This window comes from Periplaneta americana, chromosome 5 (assembly GCF_040183065.1).
Source record: "Periplaneta americana isolate PAMFEO1 chromosome 5, P.americana_PAMFEO1_priV1, whole genome shotgun sequence".
Lineage (NCBI taxonomy): Eukaryota > Metazoa > Arthropoda > Insecta > Blattodea > Blattidae > Periplaneta > Periplaneta americana.
In genome coordinates this window covers 66,900,811-66,928,620 of record NC_091121.1, presented here as the reverse complement: position 1 = coordinate 66,928,620, position 27,810 = coordinate 66,900,811, and the positions used below count along the sequence as shown (strand labels likewise).

At 33.3% G+C, this 27,810-nt stretch overlaps 1 protein-coding gene across 5 annotated transcripts in view; it reads left to right on the top strand.

The window, feature by feature from the left end:
• The first annotated feature begins 9,219 nt into the window (after positions 1–9,219).
• Positions 9,220–27,810, top strand: part of Eps-15 (Epidermal growth factor receptor pathway substrate clone 15) — a 147,886-nt gene continuing 129,295 nt past the window's right edge. For 3 of the 5 annotated variants that reach the window (XM_069825957.1, XM_069825958.1, XM_069825962.1), the window contains exon 1: positions 9,222–9,449. In XM_069825957.1, coding sequence (XP_069682058.1) covers positions 9,423–9,449 — 27 coding nt within the window. In that variant the 5' untranslated portion in view covers positions 9,222–9,422. Of the gene's footprint in view, positions 9,450–27,810 lie in introns of all 5 variants that reach the window. The other 2 variants (XM_069825961.1, XM_069825960.1) reach the window with 2 other exon arrangements.

Sequence of the window (27,810 nt, the reverse complement as noted above, 5' to 3'; positions counted from 1 at the left end):
TGGGACACAAAGCATGGACCGACATCAATGCTAGATTAGCAACACCATCATACTTAGGCAGGGCAGATCACATTAGGAAGTTTAAATGTAGAAAACAAAGAACGGACGTGGCAAAATTTTCCTTTGTTATAACCACACAATAGTAGATTGGAACAGCTTACCTGTGGCAGTCTTTCAGGGTGGTCCTCTCATAATCAATACATTTAAGGAAAGGTTGAGAAGATTAGACTGAAAATGTAATTGTAGAGCAGGGTAATTATCTAAGTTGTGTCATGTAATTAAATAAGGTGATATGTAATTAATTAAGATATGTAATTTAGTTGATATGTAAATAAATTAAGGTGATATGTAATTAACTAAGTTGATTTGTAATTAATTAAGGAGATATGTAATTACTTAAATTGGTAATAGTTGGGTGAAATAGAAGTACTTATAAGTTAGGTTTACTTTTGCTTATTGTAGGCGTTATTATAGAACAGTTTTTATTTATAGTCCTAGGTTTATTGTACCTATTTATTTATAGTTAGAAATAAAATTTAGGTTTATTTTATTTTTTTTATTTTATTTGTTTCTTTTTCTTTTATTGCTGTAATTATTGTATAACTGTAATGGTATTATTGTATATTATATATCACTGCCACCTGGTGTATACCCAATTGTAGTGTTAATAAATACATACATACACACATTATATGATGAAAGAAGTTTTCAAGAGAGTCACTATATGGCAAAGATATTTAGTTGTGCGAAAAGTGTACTGGGATTGCCTGCTAGAGGCTACTCAGCTAGCGACGTCAGCCCTGTAATCTAATGCTTGCTGAAACGTGCTTTGTTGGTTTATAAGAGTTTTTTATGTTGTCAAGAAAACTTTGGTGGGGTTCTAAGTGCTATATTATGCTTGAATTTAAAATGGCCCAGATTTACCAATATCGTATTACTGTCTTTGTGTTAGTGCTGTGTATCTAGGAAAATATGTGACGAGACAGAAACTGATTTTTCCACTGATTCAGTGGAAAACCCACCCATTTACACACCAGATACACGAAAAAAAATTTCAGTTTGTCAACTGGTGACAAATAAATTGATTTTCCCTTTAAAACTTAATATGAAAAGTTTTCTTTGTATGAGAAGATATTAATGTTTCATCATTCTAAAAATGTATAGTGAGGAGAGGAGATTAGGAGTATTCATAAAAATAAAAACTTGGAAGTTCCCCTTGTTGATAGACCTTGCGAGAGCTAATGAGTGCAAAAATATATTAAATACTTATATTGGCCGGTTAATTGTGTTCTATTTGTTATTATAAGTTACTCAGTATATTAATAAAGAGTACTTTTTAATCTTAAGATGAAATTATATTTTGAAATTAGGGATTTTTTAAAATTGGAATCTAGGGAAAAATAGGCATTTTAGGGTCTTTTAGTCAAAATTTGGGAACCCTGACTGATTATTATTAGTTTTTAAGGTGACTTCAGGCCAAGAGGGCTATCTAGTCCTCTTGCTTCAGGCTACATGCAACTCGCAAATCGGCGACTATACCTTTTTTATGGGACATGCCATTAGCGCTGCGAAGGAAAAACAACTGAATGTCATAGCGTGATAGACCTGTTGGTATGGTAACAATGATTCAGTTGCCAAAGTTACAGTTCCCACGTGGTGAGTGCTCAATCGCTCTCATGGTGACATTTATTACGCACACAATGTTAGCATTGATACGTTTCGTAAATTGTCAAATATTTTAACGTCGGCCATCGACGTCAATCAGTGGCGGTTCCTTGGGGGAGGAAAGGGAGGAACGTCCTCCTCACATTTTTCTTCTTTTGAAAGTAAATACCAAATAAAATATTTGCCTTGAAATTCAAGGAAGATTCGATAATTTTTAAGTTCACAGCTATAAGAAAAACTCGGTTGATCGAGTTTTAAACGATGCGCGCTCATGTGCTGCTAGAAAACTGTGAGAAAGATGCGAGATGCGAGATTATTTGTGTGGAGGAAAGCCAATCCATTCCTCCTTTACTGCAGTTAACGCACATAGACAACAGCGCACTAGCGGCCAGAGAAAGAAGCAGAGTTTTAAAGCGAGTAAATGAACGGAGAGGGAGGAGATCCTCCTCTGAATCAGCGCATGGGCGGGAAATAGAAACCGACTGGTCGTGCAGCAAGCTCGCTACCGCTGCCATCTAACGATCTTGCATTCAACCAGACTACAACACAACTGGAAGGAGGCAAATAAAACAGTTTTAACGCAACGCTATGAAAGACACCATATAAACTTTTTTTTAAATTATAAATCAAAAATTTTATTCATTGCACTTTATATAGGCTACTATTCATGGTTTGAAACTTTCAAGGATATTTGAAAGTTAAAGTCGTGTTTATATAAAACAAAGAGGAAATAGTTTTACGTTAGTATCGCAGATCTTTTTGGCCCCTGAAATTCACTTCCGTTCATTGTGTACTAGACAGGGCAACAGCCAAGTTGTCAGTTTTGTACAAATATATTTGAAATTGAAAGTAGGTACTCCAAACTACATTATTTTTAACATAAAAAATTGGGCACCGGCAACTTTGAACAATAATAGTAGTATGACTTTACAAGAACTGATATTCTTCAAAAGCATGTGATAACTGAACTTTTAAAATGTGAATGTGGCAACAGAGACCACGTGGGTGGGTGCAGCGTTCTCGCTTTCCTCAGATTATTTCCCATTGCATTTCCGTGGTTCCGATTACGTGTTAGTTGCTATAGTCACTTCCAACACATGTGATGCTGTAGCACAGTCTAATATATACAGTCGCGCAACTTCAACACTTTTTTTGCCAACATTCACGACACTAGCGCTCAAGCGGCAGGCAAGGCACTGGTCATAGGGTTGATACAGCCAGCACGTGCTTTAAAGTTATGCGAGATGTTATAATAACGTTTTAATCATGCGTCGGAATAAAGGCAATGTGTGCAATGACGAAAATTCCAGTAACAACAAGTTTAAATCTCCGAATTTGTCGTTCTTCAGATTCCCTAAAGACCAAGAGAAAATCATAACTCAGTCATAACCTATAATCCACGCTGTAGGTACCCTACGTATTGTGTTCTATAAAACATTTATTAGTTATCAGCAGGGAAAGGATTTATATGTAAATACATATTTACTTATAAAGCTAATATAATTTATATTTTGCATTATCTTTATGTTTCACAATGTGTAGGGTTGAAAAATCCTACTTTTATTTTCCATATTTTTCCATATTTTAGAGTTTAGTACATATTTTCGTTAATTTCCATATATTTTCCATATTTCATATAAAACAGTCCATATTATATTAGGTTTAACAATAAAACAAAACAAAATTCCATTAACTTTTAAAAATACATTTCAACAATAGAGATTTAAACACATGTTCAGTAATCCCTTTAACATCAGAGTTATTTGAAAATTAGCAGTCCTATCAACAATGGGAAAGTAAGTTACAAAACTGTATTAATTTAATTTAAAATTTTTAACAGACTTCAGTTGTGCAGCTCAACAGTTAAATGCCAGTCAGAGTACACATAGGTTCAGTTTTGTAAATCATACTATAAAGACGGTAAATATGCCAAAAGTACGTCATTCAGTCAATTTAAAATCAAAACTAACAAGTTACATTTCAGAATTTAAAGAAGATGGTTTATCAACTGACAATAAAATATTATTTTGTAATTTGTGTCAGTGTGCAGTATCATCTACACAAAAGTTCCTGGTGCAACAACACATTACAACTAGTAAACATCAGGCCAACAAACAACTAAATTCCAAGCAGAGACAATTGTTTTTAACACAACCAACAACATCGAATGTAAGATCTGAGTTTAACATCGACCTGTGCCGTTCTCTCATCTCTGCTGATATTCCTCTCTACAAACTAAAGAATAAGGTCTTCAGGGAATTCCTTGAAAAATATACTCAACATACAATCCCGGATGAGTCAACACTTAGGAAGACGTATGCTCCATCCATCTACGATGAGACAATACAGAAGATAAGAGATGAAATTAAAGATAGTTCAATTTGGGTTTCCATTGATGAGACTCCCGACAAAGAAGGTAGACTTGTTGGTAATGTAGTTATCGGTTTGTTAAGTGAACAATATTCTGAACGAATTCTTTTACATTGTGATGTTCTAGAAAAGTGCAATAACAAAACTATAGTTAAACTGTTCAACGAAGCTATGGGTATCCTGTGGCCAAAGGGTATTATGTACGATAATGTGTTATTCTTTATTAGCGATGCTGCCCCTTATATGGTCAAAGCTGGACAAGCATTATCTGTTGTATATCCTAAATTGACTCATTTTACTTGTGTGGCGCATGCATTTCATCGTGTGGCAGAAGTGGTCAGAGACAATTTCCCTAAAGTAGATTTGTTGATTTCATCAGTGAAAAAAGTATTTCTCAAAGCTCCCAGTAGAGTTAACGTGTTGAAAGAAATGTACCCTGAAATTCCATTGCCACCAAAGCCAATTTTAACTAGATGGGGTACATGGCTAGAAGCAGTTGAATATTATGCCGAACATATAGACTCTATTAACAATGTTCTCCTTGCATTGGACTCTGAAGATGCAGTCTCAATTGATACTGCGAAAACAGTTACCTGTGACATAAGTGTGAAGAATGACTTAGCTCACATTCAGCATACATTTTCATGCATCATAAAAACGCTCAAAAGTCTCCAAAATAGGCACCTTTCACTATCTGAAAGTTTTGAAATTATAAATAGTACTGTGGAACAACTGAATCGTGGTAGAGGTAAAGTTGCAGATGCAGTAAGAGCTAAGGTGGACACTGTACTTTCAAAAAACCCTGGATATGAAGAACTACAAAAGGTTGTTGCTGTGATGAGTGGTGAATCAACAGTGAAGATTAACTTGGACTTATCCCCAGCAGACATTGTGAAATTGAATTATGTACCAGTTACTTCTTGTGACGTCGAACGCTCTTTTAGTCAGTATAAATCTATCCTCAGAGACAATAGAAGAAGATTCACTTTTCAGCACTTGAAAGAAATGTTTGTAACCTATTGTTATGGTAACAGACAATAAAAATTGTGTTTTGTTGAAACTACATTGGAAGATATGGTACGTCCATTATATTTTTTGTTTAGTTTGATTAAAATGTACCAATATTTAACGTACATAGTCATTTTTTTATAATTTTAAGTCCATATTTAATTCCATATTTTGGTAAAAATCCATATTTAATTCCATATTTTGGTAAAAATAACTACATATATATTTACATATTTCATATATTTTTAGTCCATATAAATCCGTTCCCTGGTTATCAGTTACCTATTTGTATGTCAGGAAGGATAGTTTAAATAAAAAAGTAAATACCTGTTACAGTATATTATTGTTTTGCAGAGATCATGTGTAAATGTGTAACCATTCCGTTTTTGGATAATGTATCTAACAGTTTTTAATGCAAGTAATTCCATAATTTTTGTAATCGTGTTTTTTTTTTCTTTATATTTTTCAAAAGTTGAATGTTGTATTGCATTCAAGTAGGGATTATGGTGTTAATATTTCAAGAATTCATGGCGTATTATAATCCTTTTGCAAAATATTCACTTCTTGAATAAATCCAGTCTGTGTCGATAAATTTCTGATGTGTTGGTGTAGATTCATGTGGCAGACGTATTAAGTTCTCAAGAAATAAAAGAGCCTTTTTAAATTTAATATATAAAGCAATCTTTTCTGTAATAATTTGCATGACTGTTATTGGTGTTGATTTTACATTACCAGTGATTATTTGAGCCGTTCAGAGCAGAAGTGGTATAAGTCAAAATTAGGTAATGAGGTTTAAAGTAAAAATTCTGTAAAATACAGCGCAAAGTAGCAATTAATATATCCTTCGTGCTATTCACTGACTACTAATAGTTTAAATAAATTCAATATTAACTGCTACTTTGCGTTGTATTTTACAGAATGTTTACTTTAACCCTCATTACCTATTTTTGACTTACACCACTTCTGCTCTGAAAATAAAATTAGGCCTACATTTTCTGAGTTAATTGAAGGTACAATTTTTTCAACAAAGTTGTGTATTCATTTGTTCTCACCTACGTCATAATAACAGTAAGTGCATGTAAATTACGTAATATATAGGTAGGGTAAGTTAAAATTAAGCTTATGTGTGAAAACTGGAAATGTAATGTAAAATGCGGTAAACTTTGCATAAAAATTTAAACCATAATATCAACACTATTAGCGACTCAAAATAATAATAAAAAAAAATTGAAAAATAATGAACTTCATAAATCAATGTCTGTCAAATTAAGGTTTAAATCTTCCCCTTTTTTATTTTTAAGTTTACCTCAGCGGCCGAGTTTACCCCAATTTGCGGTATGGAAAATAGTTAATTTCTCAGGAAATAGGGAGAGGATGTACCTTACGAGATCTGCCCTACAATTTTGACTCTTCTCACAGGAAATATAGAGTTCCAATGGTTTATAAATATATTTAGGAATGAATTGAATTAACCGTCCACGTACAAACAATTATATTATTTCAAACCATGGTACGTGATCAGGGCCATGATTCAGTTGTAAGGAGCAGAAAGAATTACGTTTATTCCCAGCTTCTGAAACTTGTAGATTAACTGCGTGTGAAATTCTTCCAGGATTCTAAAGTAGAATTAGTAAGAACCATATACACTTATTGTATAGCATTAAAAAAAATTAAATTACGCAAAACCCGTTTTCTGATGTGTTATCATATGTAGTGTGCACACTTTTAACTTGCCTGCCGCTAGAGGGCTACTGTCGCGCCAGCTGTCAAATGTTGGCATATTTTATACGTATGAGTTGCGTGACTGTATCTATTAGACTGTGCTGTTCCTTCTTTCCTCCTCTTAAGAAATACGCAGGAGCCGCCACTGACGTCAATCCCATCAGCTGACTGCGGTAGTCCATATTGGCAACATAGCGCTATAGTTCCAAGCTCGGCCGCACAACTGTCATGTTCCATCTTTAAAAAACGGGTATAAGCATAAATTATTCTCTTAATTGCCATTATCAGTGGTTTCCTGCTAAGCATTCTGTCGTTTTCAGCAAGTATATTTGTGTACAATTGGCAACACTGACTTGTATCTTCGCCATCTATTCATAGAATTAATAACTAAAGACGCCACACTTACACCACAGTCTACTATATACAGTCGCGAAGCTTGAGATGTGTTTTTGCAAATCTCGTGACAAAGCGCTCCAAGCGGTTAGCAACTAGAAACAATAGACTGTCCATGGTCGACTTTCGACTGTGTCGTATTTCTATCGAGTGCTAGCTCGTATTTCACATTGATGCTTGTGAAATGTTCGTTACTGTTATAATGAAAATGTTAATGGCTAAAATATAATAATTGGAATAATAATATGGGACAAGGAGGAGACGTTTGTAGTGCTATAAATTGTAGCAACAGTACGAGAAAGAGGCCAGAGTTATCCTTTTTCCGATTTCCGAAAGATTCAGAAAGGTACCTGGGTTTCTACAAGAATGCTGTGCAAAAACAAAACTGTTAATTTGAAGTTCTTTGTGACTGTTAGAATACATTATATCCTTAAATTTCACAATGAAATGTTTCAGTCTAACCGAAAGGACATTAGATACCGGTTAAAGTTCTGTCGCTTAGGCTGCTAAATTTCCAGAGCTATTAATTTTGTTATTATTTTTATGTGTTATTTCACTAAAGACGTAGAAAAAAATTAAGTTTGTTTTAATGAAATTTATTGATCACGTTTTATTTTCAATTCTGGTGGGATTATTATTGATTAGGCCTACTTTTTTTGATATGTTTTTAATTATAGCTGTTAATTTTGTTGTTATTTTTATTTGTTGCTTTACTAGAGACGTAGAAAAAGTCTGTTACAATAAAATTTATTGATCACGTTTTATTTCCAATTCTGGTGTGATTATTATTGCTTAACCTCATCCCACTTTGTTAACTACGTAAGCCTACACTACAAGTACCGGTACATTTAAATTATTCCATTAATTCATATTTCCATTATTATTGTTGTAAAGGGAAATGCAAATTAATATTTATTGGTTTCATAGTTAATTATCGCTATGATCTTGAATGAGTGAAGCGATTATAGTAAATTTCAGTTCGTTTTGCACAAACAAAAATTATATTAACTTATTTCTTGCAGGTATCTTCGAGTTTATGGTGGAATTTAATATACTTCATTAAAATAATAAATTAACTTTATGCATTTATTATTTCAATAATGGAAGGAAGGTGTTAATTTTTCCAAAAGAACACGACAACGAAAGTGTAACATATTTTGTCGTCTGCTAGGAGAGAGATCTGCGATGATGAGGCGATAGTAGCGATCCTAGTGGTGGGCAACTATCCATGTTTGCATTTTTACTACATATTGAGCTTCGCGACTGTATATAGTAGACTGTGATACCACTCCTATGAAATTAGTGTACGTTCAATTGTGTTACTTCGTCTCTTAAGTAGCAGATAAATACAGTAATTCAGTACTCAATTTTAGTATTAAAATACAGACAAATTGAATGTCCGGGGTATCATACATGACATTATGCTTAATTATTATTTATAATTGCGAATGTAGGAATATAAGTTAAATATAGTAAACATAACCTATAATTTTCATATGAATGGCAAGGCATTGGAGATCACTAAATTTAGACAGAAAGGGGCAACTGGTACAGTAAACATAACCTATAATTTCAATATATCTAAATATCCGTGCGGTGCAACTGAAAATTATTGACTCGTGCATAAATGAATGTACAAGAATTTCGAAATATTTAATCGAAATAAAGGCAGGTATTACACGTACGAACAACGTAATTTTCACACCATAAATAATATTACACCTTAACTAGCAAGTGAATTATGTCTGAAGTGTCTCATAATCATTGTTTTAAATTTTATTAATGTAATTACACTACATTTTAGAGAAACATATGTTACTGTTTATGCATTCCAACTAATTTATATGGTTGAAACGCCGCCCTTCGTGATCGGGTTAAGCGAGTTATGGTCTGCCTTACGGCCGGTATTAGATCACGATGGCTGTGGCACAGTCTATTGTTCCTAGTACTCACAGCGCTCCAAGCGGCTAGCAACTACCGCGAGAATTGCAAAAAATCATGCCAAGCTTCGTGACTGTACTAGACTGTGTTAATACTCCGTACCATGAAGTTCACTGGTCACGAAACGGTTTTACTGACAAATGATTTTCTAGGTTGAAAGGATAAAATAATGCTCAACGGTTGAGCATACTAATGGCAATGGTGAACCATCATGAATGATATTTTGGGAGGCATTGTGAAAATGACGTTGTATTGATTGTATATCTCATTGGTCAAGACCTCGTAGAACAGCCAATAAAATATTTTCAGGAGTATTCAAGAAGATGGCCGCTTTGCCGTCTCCAACACAGGTAGTGTTGTTGTTCATGTTCACTTAAATATGGATATATTGCTAGTAACACTTTAAAAAGAGAGTATAAGATCTTTGGATGATATTACCATTAATATGACTACCGATGTACACTTACTACTGTGTGAATTTGAAATATATTTAAATACTTCACATTGCAGGTCGATGTAGAGTTATCAGTTCATGTGACAGTGGGCGTTGATAATGTCTCCATGAGGATATATCGTTGTAATACTGTAGTGAAAGAGATGTTGTATACTATGAATATTACGCTTCAGTGCGGTCCGGTGTTTAAAAACTAAATTGTTGCATTTTTTGACTGATAATTATGAGCTTTCGGATAAGTAGTCACACCCTCTGTCAATGATCTTTACAAGATTCTGTATAGTAATTTTCTTGTAGGTATTATTGTATTGATTTATGTGTTATCTTGATATAGGTAACGTTAAGTAAACAATTTAAGGTTCTTTGTGTATAATTAATATATATCTTTAATGTGGTTTCAAATTTAAGCAATACATTAATGCAGGTTAACACCATAAGCTGGTAATTTATCCCAACAGTTCTTTTTTGCCTCTTTGTTAATTTATGTTTTAAATTCTGGTGAAACTAGCGCCGAAGTAGTTTCGGTGATTTTTGAAGTGAAAGTTGTTGGATTTATATGGGAGTCTTTGTACAGATATTGTTGAACATATATGCAAGGCATAAAAGCCTAAACTAACCAAATTTAACCTATCACAGATTCGTATATGCAAGGTATATAAGCGGAGTACGAAGGGAATTACCTCGGCGCTAGTTTAGCCGTTGGACTAAATGAAAGGAAATTAGATTTTGAGAGCATGACGTTTTTGCATGAAAGGCCACAAAAAATGAATTTTGATTGGACAAAATGCACAATTTTGAAGACTAAATGTAAGTTTAGACCAATTTTAATCACTAATTTGTGTTGTTTTTTTTTACCACATAAAGCACATAAACTAAGAATATCTTCTGAATTGATTTTTTAGCTTTCAGCTAGGCCTGCAATAAAACATCTCATGTTACCAAATCTCACATTTAATATCAGAGTTCGAGATTTAAGGAAAATGACTCATTCTTGGAGAATGCTTGCCGTTTTGGGCTTTTCTATAGCATGCAACACTGAGACTTTCAACTTGGATTTTTCTAAGTTCTTCGGTGCCGAAATCTGTGACAGGTTAGGTTAGATTAGATTAGATTAGCTTAGCTTAGCTTAGCTTAGTTTAGGCTTTTCGTATGCCTTATAGGCTATATACGAATCTGTGACAGGTTAAGTTAGTTTAGGTTTTTGGTATGCTTTGCTAATCTCTGGCAGGTTAGGTTACGTTCGTTTAGACTCCTTGTATGCCTTGCTTAACTTATAAGTGAAGTGAAATATGCGTTTCGAGTCGTATTTTGAAGTTTCTACCTCTTTAGTTCACATGTTAAATAAGCACTTTTAGGTTATCTACACCGATCGATTATTTCAAATTTTTACTTATTTTCTAGTATGTTTTTAAGTCAACTAACGTCCTATACGAATTCTTTACATTCCAAATTCCATCCCTCTGAAAATGCTATTTTTTCCACTATTTTCGCCAAAAAAAAAAAAAAAACCTTCAGTGTCGCATGCTGTAGAAAACTCCCGTTTTGGATTATGCGTATTGATTTTACATTACCTGAAATCACAGATAACTGCTGTCTTTGTCTTAAAGTTAGGTCTAACTATTTACACTTTGACATACCGTACCGTACAACAGAATTTCTCCTTCACTTTCGTATATGAAGACAGTTATGATACAATCCTTGTTAGTTGATGAAATAATAGAATAAATGAGGTAGGCATATGTTTTCTTAAATACTGGTAAGTTATTATTCTTTGATACTCTTCAATTACACAACATTTAACATTATAGAATTCCAAATCTCAGAAACTTAATATGGATAGTCTCTTTGCAGTCTCTTGTTAAGCTCTCTGGTAAGTAGGTACCTAGTACGAACTTAGTGTATTGCATTTTTTCATAATATTATTTAGAAATGTTCATAGTTTACTTGATCAGTTGAAATTTCAATTCTTCTCTCATTTCTTATGAACATTCCATTATTCACTAACTCTTGAACATTTAAGTGGTACATTGAGCTTTGAAATCTTATGTCCATTTCTTTATCACTCTTAAAAATGTAATATATTATGTCATTCGACTCTGTATAAGATTAGCATATTTATTGATAAAAGTACGTAATACAGTAGCCTATTAAGTAGAATTGTTATGTAAAAAAAAAGTCTATGGTTCTAGTGGACTCAGTTGTATGCAAATGAAATAAACCTACCACACATTCTGAACAAAATTACGAGTTGTTAAGCCATTATTGAAATTTATTCTCTCGTATGTTTCAGAACTTATGAGTAATTCCGAAATGGAGAGATGAGTCTCAATACAGGGTTGAAAACTCTATTAAACTCTCTTTTACAGCAAAATCACAATGAAAGGCTAAATTCTTGTAGGTTTACTACTGTATGCCCTATGGTTATAAAAGCTTTATTATTCATATCCTTAAAAGTTTGAAGTAGACCTAATTTCTTAAAAAAAAAAGTTTTATATATATATAGACACACACACACTCACAGGTCTACCTGCATACATACTACGATTGCTATTAAATTTTTATATACGAAGTAGAGTGAACTCTTTATCAGTTGATGCTGATATTTCAGGTATTTTTTTGCTACATCATTGCATGTAATTTTGTAATCAATTTTTGACTTACTTAGAGCTCCAGGTATGTACACACATAGGTTGTTTATGTATAAGTTATATAACCTCACTTTTTTCAGTGAAGATTTCAGACCAATTTAAATGCAATTTCCACTACAGTCTCGTAGAATACAACTGATAGTCGCTTGAGAATTCAACAACACACTCAACTTAATAGTTCATATGAAGGGTTCTGAGCCATAGTGGGCCAGGCGCTATTTATTGAAAACTGAGAAAGCAAGGGTTAAAGTTAAGTGAATACAATAGTTTAATGAAGATTGACATATCATTTAATTTTAATATGTATAATTTATATTGCTTGCTATATGTTTCCATTGAATTATGGTAGTAACTTCATTTTAACCCATATTATCTACAATTTAGTAAATGACATTTGCCCACTATGGTTCTGAACCCTTCATATGCAGTGCACCCTATGTACTGTAGTTGTTGTTCAGACAACTGTCCGAAGACCAAGAAGGCACCACTTATGAGACAATTAAGACAGGAGATAATGGGGTACAGTGGCTAGTTCCTTTCCTCCTCCATTGCATACATTGCCGACTAGCTACATATTACACTAGTCAGACTTCAGATGCATACATAGAATCGTTTGACACAAATCGTCAAGTGAAATATATTGCCTGATATCACTCTAGAATGAATTAACTTTTCAATAATTATGTAGTAAACATCAATCAGGCCATCTTCCTGCAATAGAGGTCCAGGCCACATACATTACCAAATATCCTACATTATTTTAATTAAATTTTTAACGTTTTTAATGTTTTCTTATGTCAGCCTCTTTACACTCTCAGGAAAGTATGTGCCCTGGACCTCTACTGTGGGAAGATGACAGCCTGGCTGATGCTTACTAGGTACATAAATACGAACTTTTTACTTTATAGGCCTAATTATTTTCGTCATTTAATCATTTATTTCTACATTATAATTCTTAACATCAAAAACTTTAGGCCAACATATGTTGAATCAAGGATCACAATGTTGCCAGTACCACTTCAACTATGCACAAAAATTAAAGTGTTATAATTGGTGAAATGCTCCGTGTTGAGTATGTCTTGAAATATTAAACGCAAAAGATGAAGAAATTGAATATTTTATATGAATTCCTCAGTAAATTGAAGTTTATAAACCGTAAACTGGACAAATAATAGTTACTTTATTGGTGGTCACCCATTATTTTATAACAGACATCACATAAGCTTAGGTAGGCCTAAGAAAAGAAAAATAAGTAAAATTATTTACTCTAGTGTCAAATTAGGTAATGTGTAATAAAATTTGTGAATGTCTCCTAACTTAAGATGTTCACCGAATTTTTGTGAAGCATTAATTTTTCACGAAAAAAAAGTGTTACATTGCTCATTATTTGTCACATCCGTTACAAATCCATGTTACATCCGTTAACAAAAAATAACGTTTTTATTATTTTTAATTAAATAATATCATGGAACTTACGTAACAACACAGTCATCCTTTAGGTACTAGTAAAGAATTAAAAATATATAATCATTCAAAAGAATTGACACATTTTTAAGCTAATATAAAATGAAGTATCGAAGTAGGTGACATTCTTGTCACATCCATTAAAGCGCACAAAATGAAAATAAAATGAAAATCTTCAGAGTAATAATCATGAAAATTCGTATGCGTCTAAGAAATGTTGTTTTATTTAATGCTTGCAACTGCCGAGGTTATATCAGCATCGCCAGTGTGCTGGAATTTTGTCCTGCAGGAGTTTTTTTTTACATGCCAGTAAATCTACTGACATGAGCCTGTCGCATTTAAGCATACTTAAATGCCATTGTCCTGGTTCGAGATCGAACCCACAACCTTGGACATAGAAGGCCAGCACTATATCAACTGTGCCAACCAGGCCGACTATGAGTCTAAGAAAGACCGCAGGGTGACAAAGTGAGAATGGAACATCCAAAAAAATTTATTTACATTTTAGGAATTAACATCTAAAACATGTACATATATCTGTTAGAAAAGAATGGCTGTGGTATATGCTGGTTTCTTTAAATTGAAATGTCATCACTTTTTATGCAGTCCATTCTGAAGATCATGTGCAGACATATAGCCTACTCACTAAGGCCTATATTTAGCATCTTAAATGAGACCAGCGATTTCCTAATTAAAATAAATTTCCTGCTATTGTGTTATCGAGTTTAGTTTTTACATTTCCATATTGGAGTACTGTTTTCAAATTAAGCCTTCTATTAATGTTACTCACTTATCAGCGAAGGCACCCCTAATACAATTTATATTTCTGAAAAATGAAATCACTGTTTCTGATATGAGTAAAATATATCAGATCATTTCTAAAATTGAATGCATCATCATGTTTGACAGTATTCAAATGGTCTATTAGGCTACTTTCTCTTTTCCTCTTTTGTAGAATTAACCTAGTGCATTACTGATTGGTGATTACTTGGTCTTCATATTAATGTACTTAGCCACTGGTATAGCTCAGGTGGTAGTGTATTTGCCTGCTGATGCAGAGTTTCAATTGGGTGTAGGTTCTTCTCCCACTTGGGTTGGTTACTTGGTTGCTTTTTTCCAAAAGACTTCATCTTGCCAAATACCATCTCGCTATCACCAAATCCATCAATGCTAAATAACCCAGTAGTTGATACAGTGTCGTTAAATAGCCAAATAAAAAAAGAAATGTTCTTTTCTAAAATCTTCAATTCTCCATCTCCTCTGTTTCGAAGTTTTAATGTTTTTGCAAGTAAAGATGGTCAAAAGTCTGTTCCTGTATCCACTGCAGTTTTACTTGAAAATATCATCATTCATTCATTCAAATCCTGTCCCTCCACGATGGAGCATAAGGCCGCTGTGAATGTTCGCCATCAGACACAATTTGATGCCATCGCCTTCACTTCATTCCAGTCTTGCCCAGCTCTCCAATTTCGTCATAAACCAGTTCTTCTCCATGAAGACTTAAGTCGTCCTCTTCAACAGAATTCCTGAGGATTCCAATGCAGAGCTTGTTTTTCTGTTACAGAGGAAAACAAACAAACTCTGAACAATTCTGAATTATTGATACCATATAAAATGCATCAGTGATTGTCTTTTCTTGATAGTACTCGTCTCCTCTAACAACTCCACTTCACATGTCATTCCATTTTTCCACTGTCACAGTGAAGTAATTTGAAACATTGTTTGCAAGTAGAAGGTTAGGAGTGTAAAATTCGAATGGTTTGTGTTCAATGACTGTATGTGTAATTGTGAGATACAGACGTGGACAAATTATTAGCAAAATTGAAGATTTTTATTATATATTTTTAGAAAATATGATTCTTCAATTTAGACTACAGTCGACCTTTTTGTGTATTTCCAAATAATTAGCCAAATTGAAGATTTGTATTGTATATTTTTCAAAATTTAACTCTTCAATTTGGACTACATTTGATATTTTTGCATATTTACAAATTAATTATATATTTTTACAAAATTCGATTCTTCAATTTGGACTGCAGTTGACATTTTGGATATTTCCAAATTATTAGCAAAACTGAAGATTTTTGTTTTATATTTTTACAAAATTTGGCTCTTCAATGCAGTTGACATTTTTGCTAATTTACAAATTATTAGCAAAATTGAAGATTTTTATTATATATTTTTACAAAACTTGACTCTTCAATTTAAACTACAGTTGACATTTTTGCATATTTCTGTCTACTCAAATGTTAGAAATATGCAAAATTGTCAACTCCAATCTAAATTGAAAAGTCAAATTTTGTAAACAGAAGTATCATAAAAATCGTCAATTTTGTTAATAATTTGTCCACGTCTGTAATAGGCTACTAACGTCACTATGCTAGAAAGTTTTGTTAATTATTTTTTATTGAAGCATATTACATTCTGAAATAAAAATTGTGTGTGTTTGTGTGTGTGCTCTGGATTTAACAATGAAGTCATCATCCTTCTTGCTTCCCAATATTTTGATGGAAGGTCCACAAATGTCCTAAGAGTTTCACAATTAGCCAGGTGCTCCATCTCCATGTCCTCTTCTCTGGTAAAAATTGTAACTGGATACTCGACTTCCAGTATCTCTACTGGTCAATTACGACTTTCTGAAATGTTACTTGTTAAAGTTGGGTTCCATTTTTGATGTGGGAATATCTATATGGCATAATTCATTGCTTGCGATATTAGAATGATAGACAAGAATAATGAATGGCAGAGAAATGTTCACGTTCTTTTATGTATTCAGAGAGCTAAATCGAGAGCCATCTGTGCCTCAGAGGAGACGCTGTGGGTGAATGATGAAAATAGTCGTACACTGATAGCAATTTCAGAGACTTATGATTTACATTTTCTCTGTGAATTTAGCAATTTAGGACTTATGTTATTAACTTGTTAGAGAAAGAAGTTAGAATCGAACATAAGGATTATTGTTAAAGAATAGGTACAGAAGTAGGGCTGTTTATGGCAAGGAGATTGACAAGTTTCTTTCTACAATAATAATAATGATAATAATAATAATAATAATAATAATAATAACACATGCATTACGCATGTTTTAAACATCTATACATAAACATTATATAAGAAAATAGTTACATAATGTTGCTGTAACTATTATAGGCCTAATTTAGAAAATGCATGAAATATTGTAAGACTATACATTTTCTTCTTGGCATATCCAATACTTTTCATTCTCTTAGCACAGTGTGTGACATTTGAACTACATACAGTAGCGTACTTACAGTACACATAAATTAAAGTCTGTTTCTGATTATTTTATGAAGATATGCTCAGTAGCTCCTTAAAGGTAAAAATTATATAGGTCAGGTGAACAGTAGGGTGGAGTGAAAATTTTTTTTTCTTATTTCAAAAATCTTGGGCATGCAAAAGTTGTTAAATTATGAGAATATTTACCTGCTAAATTTATTTCTTAATGGAGTCATATTTTCAGGTGCCACAAGAGCCCCAAAGATTATATCTTCCATTATTAATATTTTAATTTTTTGCATTCATTATCATTTCAAATTTCATGTACCTCAGGTTTTAATGATGTTAGTGGAAGTGTAAATCGTAAGGAAAAAATTATCTTCTCTGAAACTCAACTTGCAAGTGCTAGAAGAACACTGAAAATTTGAATTTTTATAGAAAATTAAAAAAAAAAATCACAAATATGGCAACAAATTTCTCTTGGTTAATTGGTTATAGTTGAAACAATATGAACTCGTTATTGAAAAGAAAAGCTATTTATTTAAATTAAAACTAATTTATGAACATGAAAAAGAAGTATGCTCACGTCAGAGATCACAGTTCTTAAATGCTTAAATGTATTGTGTGAGCATAAGTGAAGAAGAAATATACTGTAAAGAACTGTTAACTCTGATTATATGAAATATGATATTCAGTTTTTTTTGTTGTATTAACGCATGACAGTCCTAGATTTCAGTCTGGCCTGTCCCTTTGTGGTTCACAAACTGCTAAAGCGGCCTCAGTTACTAAAAGAACACACTGTTCTACTACTTGTGTATGACATGAGAACTTTGTAAATATCAGTGGCTCATTATCATTGATATGGCTCTTGATATCTTCTCGGGAGATCGACAGAGTTAAGGGTGGTTAAGTACCGACATAGTTTTCATGACTTAACATTTCATAGTAGTCTGAAGCATTGAAGTTCAGCTTGAGTACCTTAAATTTTCTTACGTTCTTGCTGGTTGTTTGTCTCTGGTCCTAAGTATACAAGAAAAGCTAGTTTCCTGATAGCTTCCCTTGTATCAGCTAGCATAGCTAACAACATATATTTTTTGAGGTGTGCAAAATATGAATTTCTTTCGATCACAGGCTCAACAACAATCTTAAGATTTTTTGGTAGGTATCTGCTGAACAGAATCATTTTCCAGAGATGCCGTGGTCCATTCTAACATTTTGATTGTACTTTGATTTCAAACCACACTGGTGTATATACTTTCACTACATAGATGGTCAATGCGACTAGATTTTCCAATGGGTCATTGGTACTAACATACAAACCAATTTAAATGAAAAATAATGAAAACTCTATGGTATTGTGGCACTTCGAAATATTCAATTTGAGATAAAATTTTTTTGTGGGGGACCGACAGTGTCATTATGAACACCTTAAACACCCAAGTTTATTAAAATACAACAAAATAAAAAAATAATAAAAGAGAGTTTTTTTGGGGGGGGGGGGTTAATATTTAAAAATTTTAGGTCATTGTGGCACCTCAAGATAGCATACGATTTTCATTAAGTTTTCAGGTTATGTTAGGTATAAAACGCTACAACTTTTGCACACCCATGCATTTTCGATTTCAAAATAAAGTGAAAAATCGTACATTTTCACTCCACCCTAGTGAACAGAACAAATTTATACTGAAATTATACGTTCTTTAAAACATTTCCAAATAATTATATTAAACTGTGAACTGTGTGTGCCATTGCACTATCATGTCTAAAATATGTATTTTTGATTTCTTTGTTTAAATAGTTTGGTAAATTGGCGTGAAATTTGTTTTCGATAACCAGGGTCAGGATTTTAAGGGGGCAGTTTTCATGGGGGAAAAAGGAAGAGAAAAGGTGCTCAAATAAGACAGAAACTACTATTTCACTGTTTCGGTAAATGCTCTTTCTCCTATTTTGTCTAATTGAAATTAACTCATTCGAAACTATGTATAGGCTGTACATTTTTGTAATGTAGGCTACATTCAGTATTCCGTAGGTTACGTACCAATATCATTCACAGAGGAAACACTGCCATCAGTTTAGAAGAAATCCCACTTGAATTCCTGAATCAGAGTGAAAAATCGGGATTTGGAAACCTTCAGTTTGATGAAATCTTGTATTAAATTTATTAAGCAACAAATATGTAGGCCTAGATTCCTGTAAAGGCAGTCACTTTGTAAAAAATAATTAAAGTTTTTCCTCAACCGCTTTTCAGTTGAAATGTAAATCAGGTCACGTTATTTCAACAGTTTCCTGAAAGGATTCCGAAGAATAGCGGACCAGAAATATCTTCGGATTTAATTTTTCGTGAATTAAATGTTTTTCCATATCTTGGAGCATCTTTAAGAGACAATTTCTAGAAATTCTTAAATAAAATTTCGTACATTATCATATTCTTATTGAATTTGGTATTCCCAAGAAACTAGTTCGATTAATTAAAATGTGTCTTAGTGAAACTTACAGCAGAGTCCATATAGGCCAGTTTCTATCTGACGTTTTTCCAATTCACTGCGGGCTAAAGCAGGGAGATGCACTATCACCTTTACTTTTTAACTTCGCTCTAGAATATGCCATTAGGAAAGTTCAGGATAATAGACAGGGTTTGGAGTTGAATGGGTTACATCAGCTTCTTGTCTATGCGGATGACGTGAATATGCTAGGGGAAAATCCACAAACGATTAGGGAAAACGCGGAAATTCTAGTTGAAGCAAGTAAAGCGATAGGGTTGGAAGTAAATCCCGAAAAGACTAAGTATATGATTATGTCTCGTGACCAGAATATTGTACGAAATGGAACTATAAAAATTGGAGATTTATCTTTCAAAGAGGTGGAAAAATTCAAATATCTTGGAGCAACAGTAACAAATATAAATGACACTCGGGAAGAAATTAAACGCAGAATAAATATGGGAAATGCGTGTTATTATTCGGTTGAGAAGCTTTTGTCATCTAGTCTTCTGTCAAAAAATCTGAAAGTTAGAATTTATAAAACAGTTATATTACCGGTTGTTCTGTATGGTTGTGAAACTTGGACTCTCACTTTGAGAGAGGAACAGAGATTAAGGGTGTTTGAGAATAAGGTTCTTAGGAAAATATTTGGGGCTAAGAGGGATGAAGTTACAGGAGAATGGAGAAAGTTACACAACGCAGAGCTGCACGCATTGCATTCTTCACCTGACATAATTAGGAACATAAAATCCAGATGTTTGAGATGGGCAGGACATGTAGCACGTATGGGCGAATCCAGAAATGCATATAGAGTGTTATCTGGGAGGCCGGAGGGAAAAAGACCTTTAGGGAGGCCGAGACGTAGGTGGGAAGATAATATTAAAATGGATTTGAGGGAGGTGGGATATGAAGGTAAAGACTGGATTAATCTTGCTCAGGATAGGGACCAATAGCGGGCTTATGTGAGGGCGGCAATGAACCTCCGGGTTCCTTAAAAGCCAGTAATTAAGTAAGTACATTATCATGAGATATTGTTGTCTTCGAACATAATGAAATTAGAGCTTTAAAGATTCCGTGTATTTATCATTAAATTTTAACACAAACTCATTAATACGTCATCTTCAATTTTGAAATGTAATGACAACTACTGACAACTGACAATTATGACTCAGCAACACAGAAGATGATTGCTATAGTAAAGCTACAGAATTACAGTATAAATGCATTATTTGCAACTTGTTTAAATACCATTATTTGCATATGAATTGTATTTATAATATTTCTTAGCTATTACGGAGAGTGTCTTCCACTGTATTCCTATTCACTGTTCCTTTATAAGAAAATATTATTTCGAACTTACTATCTTTCTTCACCTTCTAAGCAAATATTACGAACTTCTGCAGGGCTTGAGATAAGGTAAAGTTATGAAATTCATATGACAGAAGACTGCTGCAAAGCAAATAGAAACAGAGGACAGTTATGGACTTTTATTAGTAATTCTGCAAATATTTCCTTCAGAATTTCGAAATCGACTTTATCTTAAGGAAACTCTCTCAGTACATCGTATATTGAACAATTTGTTAAAAATGTTGAGATATACTGTGATGATGATGATGATGATGATGATATGAGCCCAGATAATCCTTGAAGAGTGAGGGCCTCCTACTAGTGAGCCAGAGTCACGTCTACTTTTGCTCTCACACACACACTTGCATGAACTTTAAACCCTATGTATCTTGGCCATAAATAGGCCTATATAAACCCTATTTATACATGCATAACCTTGCTACAATTTCAGTCTTTTGGTTTCCCTAACTCTACCTAAAGTCTACAACTCTGAGCAACTACAGCTTTTTCATTGTCCATTCTTTCATTTCTCCAGCAATATCTAAACTATAAACCTTTTACATAAATTCCTTTTTTCTGTTGTCAGATTGTTTTCACTTGCACCGCTTAAAACTAAACACCATCCACAACTGTCTTATTGTCTGTATTACGAGTGCTATGATTTTGTAAATAAAATATGTGGATGAATATAACGGCACATAATTTGACAAATCGTTATTTGTTAATTTAATTGCTGTGTGATGTACTTAATGATAAAATGAGATATAGTGAAAGATACTCTTATGATGATTTTACTATCAACAGACTTCGCAATTCTTCAGGTTAGAAGTAATTTTGTTTCGCTTTTCTTTGTTTCTTCCTTCTACCCAATAAGTGAAATAAATATTATGGGTCCAAGGCGAGTGAGGGAGTGAGGCGGCTCTGCAAACTAAATTGTTTATCTGCTGTGATTGTGAGTACATTCGTGTTCCCTCTTAGTCGACCTGTACGCTAGGGTGTATCGAAAAAAAAAATAATCCGAAATTCAAAATGTAAGAGTGTACAGAAGTTGTCTTGTAGTCTCTACTATAACCAGTAAAAAAATTAGGTCTCTGATTACATTTTTCACTGAGCCGCAGAATGTCTAAAGAATTATCGTATAGGCCTACCTAAAGTAAAATTTTTATTTATTTTTTTTATTTTCATAATTCTTTGTTGCATGGTCAATGGGACTCAAGTCACTTCTTTTCTACAATTTTTAGTTTCTGAAAAACTATTAAAAAAGAAAAACTTAAGTTTTCATTTGGTATTATGACTTGTACAAGTCATAATATACTGTATATACAGTAAAATGATAATTTTGTCTTTAGTCTTATTTTCTAACATTTTGTCGGTATTAACGGTTTATGTCGATGTACGCCCGTGGTATCATCACTATAAGATGTATTGGAGAAATATTATGTTGACTACCTAAGATACTTTAACAGGTGCCCGACACTATTAATGAGGAAGCTTGTAAAATTTATATTTCCACTGTTATGTTCTAGAATATGAAAAAATAGCATTAACGAATTACTGAAAATGTTAAGATGTTCTATAGTTGAAAGAAAATCGTTCTTCTTGTACAAAAGCAATATTTTTAATAGGAATTTTTTTCTGTAGGTATTTCTATTTTTAATATAAAATAGGCAAATTGACTCGCTCTATAGATTAGAATCAAATTAAAATCGTGATTTTAGTGATTGATATTATTTACTATATACAACTGGTTCCGTATGGGTTATTATTATTATTATTATTATTATTATTATTTTTTTTTTTTTTTTGTTTACTGCAATACAATTATCTTCGAATTTCACTTCTCACACAAATTAATAATAACAATAAATACATGAAAAATATTGAATGCACTGAATTCAGATGCGATGCACTAATAGAAGAAGGAATTGAAAATATTATTATTAATGTCGGGATCACTAGCAGTGAGGAATCTCAAGGGAAAGATGAAGCAACAATGCTCGTAACAGCTGGTTTGGAGACTGAAACTGTAGTGAAAGGAAATAATGGACAAAATATTTCAGATATATCCCCATTGAGTGAAACTGCAAGCAAAGATGGATTATCGACTGCATACATTAAAGTGCAACAGATCATCCCGCTTTGTGGGTCAGAGACCAGGACAGCTCGCGAACGTGAGAATTATATGTAATCTCTTCGTTCTGGGTGGACAGAAGCTATTGTGCCTACTGGCTATATAAAAACATTAAATATTATTGCAGTGAATTATGTTCAAAGTGTAATTACTGTATAATATTGATAATGATAGTTATACTCTTTTTGTGTTATGAGTATAAATGCATCGGCGAGATGCTATGTATTGTGTTTACTGAAATATATTACAAACAAGTAACTAAAATTTGTGTGTAACTAAGTAGGCCTACATCACTAATAAAAATTAACATTTTAAATTTTATTTATTTATGTAATGGTACAGGATGTTTTTCTTATGTCCGAGCAAACATGATGCCATAAGATCCAGATAAATACGTCGCGTGATCGCATCATATGACGTTGCGTTAGTATCTGATGCTTCAGTTGCCTTTATAGTCTGACTGTACTGTCTGCAGGACAGGGTATTCCGAATCTCACCGGTGAGCAATCCGATGGCATCACGGTGTTCCGAATTCCACCGATGACGTCATTGATGCTCCACCGGTATCGCACCGGTGCCATCAACTTGCAGAAGTGGTGACAGGCTCCATCAGCCGTCATCAGTGAATCTGATTGGTTCTTGTATAGGGCGGGAATTAGCAGACGAATGACATCGTGCACTGTTGTGTCATGGCGGTGTGTTCTGCTTTAGTTCTGCTGTATTGTTTGTAATGAGCACAACGTAAAAACAATATGTTAATGGCTTATGAGCGAACATGTCAACCGACCAGTTATTACTACCGGTTCAAGAAATAAGTTGTTTATGATCTCTTTTATTTGAACGAGATGGCAGTACGGAAATTTCGCAAAATTTTGCTAGCGTAGCACAGATAACCACTTACACAGTCGCCATGACAGCATCGATTTTTCCAGCAGTTTTGTTCCTTATTTTCGTTGCAACGTGACGTCATTGATGCCACCGGACCGGTGAGATTCGGAATACGCTGGTTGTAAACAGCGCGCTCATCTGCCAGGCCCTTGCCTTGGATGAGTAATACTGTCTTTGTGTAGTTTGCTTGTCTTACGAATGACTTCGGATAATATAAGTTAGGAACATAAACAGGGTTTAAAATTTTATGGTAGCTCACCAGTCGGACAAAAATTTCGCTAGTTAGCATGGTCAAACTACAAAGCGCGATTAAAATATCATAATTTCTTTCACTCGTCAAGTAAAAATTTCCTTCGTCACGGATGAGTAGACGAGTGCTTTCTCAAGCCCTGGACAAGACGTAAATATACAGGGTGTAAACGATATAAACTCCCAAAATTGTATGTCAGTCTGCTGAACAAAATATCTAGTGAAATTTAATTATATCTTATAATTTTATTTTTCATTTGTAAAATAGGCCTACCATATTTTAATAGTGATAGTAGTTTAATTATTTGTTTACATTTCGACTGAACGTAAATGTTATTGCCAGTGACCTTGCATCCAACACATACCAATACACAAAAGAGTAACAAACGACTGCTTCAGCGTACATACCGAGCAAAGTAGCCTAAATAATGATTGTCTATTCTCTTTTCCAAAAAAAAAAAAAAACTCATAAAGCATTGTTTTTTTTTTCTGGGAAAATCATGACAGTTACAGAAAACCATTTGACCGTTTTCTTCAGTTATTTATGCTCTACCACCAACATTTTTTTTTTTTTTTTTTTTTTTTGCAGTTTATATAGTTTATATTCACTATATAGAGAGAAAAATAATAATATAATTATTGCATTGCTTGTTCAAATATGCCTTCCAGAACATTGGCTTACATTTTATAAGAGCATGTTATAGTGTAATAAAATTACATTACACGGTTGATTCTCAATTGGACTGCAGTGATGGATAAAAAATATCACAGACCGGTAATACAAAACAATTGAACCCAGGACCTGTTATGGTTCATTTTCAATGCTAACTTAGTGAATAACGAAGTTTTTAATACACTTTTATCTTCTTTTCTTTCTTTAGCATGCATTTTAAAATGTATACATACGTAAAATTGTTTCTTATAGCCTATAAGCCTATTCTATTTTGAATAACAAAGAGTAGAATTAGAAATTTGATAGGCCTAAGTAGAGGATTCCGGAATGGTAATTTTACTTCACAAGAGAAAGTAATGTGGATCGCGAATAATTTGAAAAATATTCATTTTAATTATTATGTAATCGATAATGATATAGTACATATCAATTTGATGACATCTTTATTGACGCCGCAGTAAACACTAATATAAGATTATGAACTGAAATCGTATTTACAAAATTGGCATTGTTGAGTACATTTACTAAATGCTAAAAGTTTTTAAATTGAATGGAATAGTAGTACAACCGTAGTTCACTTTATTGCGAGCTCTATTATTGTATATTGCTAGAATAGCAAAGAATGTTGTTACAGATGGTTAGTTTGCATGTTCTTGTGTCCTAAAATCTCTTTTCAACAGTTAAAATTTGTATTTCGTTTATTGCATGTTTACATTTTATTACGATGGATGTTGCTTTGCGTTTCTGTCGGGATGTTAACAGTAACATTGCCAAAAAATCCTGTGAATTGAAAAGGGAGAGCCAATACTTGTGTGGGAGTGAGATCGTGCCTACTAAGTGTAGATGTAACAAGATTATAAGCCCATTTCATTCGGAATGAAAGTTACGTTCCGGCAGCTTCTCACTGAAATTACTGGAAATGGTGTAACTAACTGGTCACATGAAGATCGTTATAGTGAAAAACGCAAAAGGGAAGTTAAAAATGTAAAGAAATAGAACGAAAATATTTTGGTATACTGTTTAATATGTAATGAACAAACAATAAATAATTGATGAATAAAATTATAAAACATTCAGACGTGGTCTAAAATTAAACCACTTTATAGCACTTTGAACAGGTAATGAGAGCACTATAAGGAAGAACATGATTGTGTTAAGCTAATATTGTGTGTGTGTGTGTATGTATATATATATATATATATATATATATATATATATATATATATATATATATATATATATAATCTGATTGATCTAAACCTTAGGTTATTTTCGGTGTTTTGTCTTCACTTGTTCAAACAGATTTCTATCTTATAAGTTTATTTCAGACAGTCTTCCGATTGTCACCCGTACTTATGAGAATTTAGTCTTTCACTGCGACTGGATTATGAAGAGTAATAATTTGGGATTTATAACAGTTGCTATAGCGCTGGCCTTCTATGCCCAAGGTTGCGGGTTCGAGGTTGCGGGTTCGATCCCGGGCCAGGTCGATGGCATTTAAGTGTGCTTAAATGCGACAGGCTCATGTCAGTAGATTTACTGGCATGTAAAAGAACTTCTGCGGGACAAAATTCCGGCACATCCGCAGTTGCGAGCGTCGTTAAATAAAACATAACTTTTTTTTTTTTTTTTTTTTTTTTTTTGCTACATTGACGCAACCAACGGAGTACTGTTCACATTCCAGGGGCCTGTTTCTCAAAAATACTAGTTTAGTAGTTCACCAGTTACTAGTTACCAGATTATATTTTACCAGCTCTAGTAGATTCTGTTTCTCAAACTATTTTACCAGTCTAGTAACTTGTGACAATTTTTCACTAGTCACAAGATCTCTTTCACTAGTCAGCTGATTGAATTAATTTGTTTATAGTCTATTTGAGGTTAGAAGGCTAAGTTGTTTGTGTTTTGGTTTTGATTTCTCTTTTCGGTTAAAATTCCATCAATTGAAAGCAAATTAACTATTCTCAATATGATTAATGAATCAAAGGATATACAGACGTGGACAAATTATTAGCAAAACTGACGATTTTATAGTATAATTTTACAAAATTTGACTTTTAAATTTTGACTGCAGTTGACATTTTTACATTAATTCTTGAGTGCTATAATCATAAAAATGTCAACTGCAGTCAAAATTGAAAAGCCAAATTTTGCAAAATTATACCATAAAAATCGTCAGTTTTGCTAACAATTTGTCCACGTCTGTACTATTCGGTGCTTTTTCAAGCATAATAAGAAACAATTATAAAGTAAACGAATGGACAAAAAATGTTGTAATGTGTGAGGCTATGGAACTGATACCTCAGAACAAAGATTATGCATACTTTAGAGGGACACTTACTGGCCCAACATTAAGAAAGCACCTTTGATGAGTACCAATTCAAGTTCACAGTATCATCACAGTCTAGTATATACTGTACGTACAGTCACGAAGCTTGAGTTGTGAGGGTGCTAGGAACAATAGACTGTGCCGGTACTATTTCGCATTTTATGTAATGAGGCGATATTAGCGATCCTAGTGGTTAGCAGCTATCTATGGATGCATATTTACTACATATTGAGCTTCGTGACTGTATATACTAGACTGTGGTATCATAATATAAACATTTTATGTAGTTAGTGGGTATACTGCCGACATGAATGCCACTTATAACTTAATGAAAAATTCGCTAATTTTTTTTTCAGTTTTACATTTGATCTATTCGTAAATTAGTGTCGTTTTATATTTAATTTGTAGGCTAAATTTGACAATGCCAGAAGAACTGGCAGTGGAGGAGGAAAGCCAGCAAAATTCACCGCAGTTGATGAATTGGTATTAGATTATTAGGAAAATATTCTGCATGTGTTGCTGTAGGACAGAAAGACCTGATGGCATTAGAAAATAATCAACATCCCAATTTGTAGAGCAATTTGCATTTGAAGCTTTGCTGATAATGCATGACTTCTCTTATATGTCTTGTTATGGCAGGTTCCATTATATTTAACAACTCTCCAAGCTTTTCAGTTTTCAGAATTCAAATTATGGTTTATTTAACGATGCTCGCAACTGCATAGGTTATATCGGCATCGCCGGTGTGCCGGAATTTTGTCCCGCAGGAGTTCTTTTACATGCCAGTAAATCTACTGACATGAGCCTGTCGCAT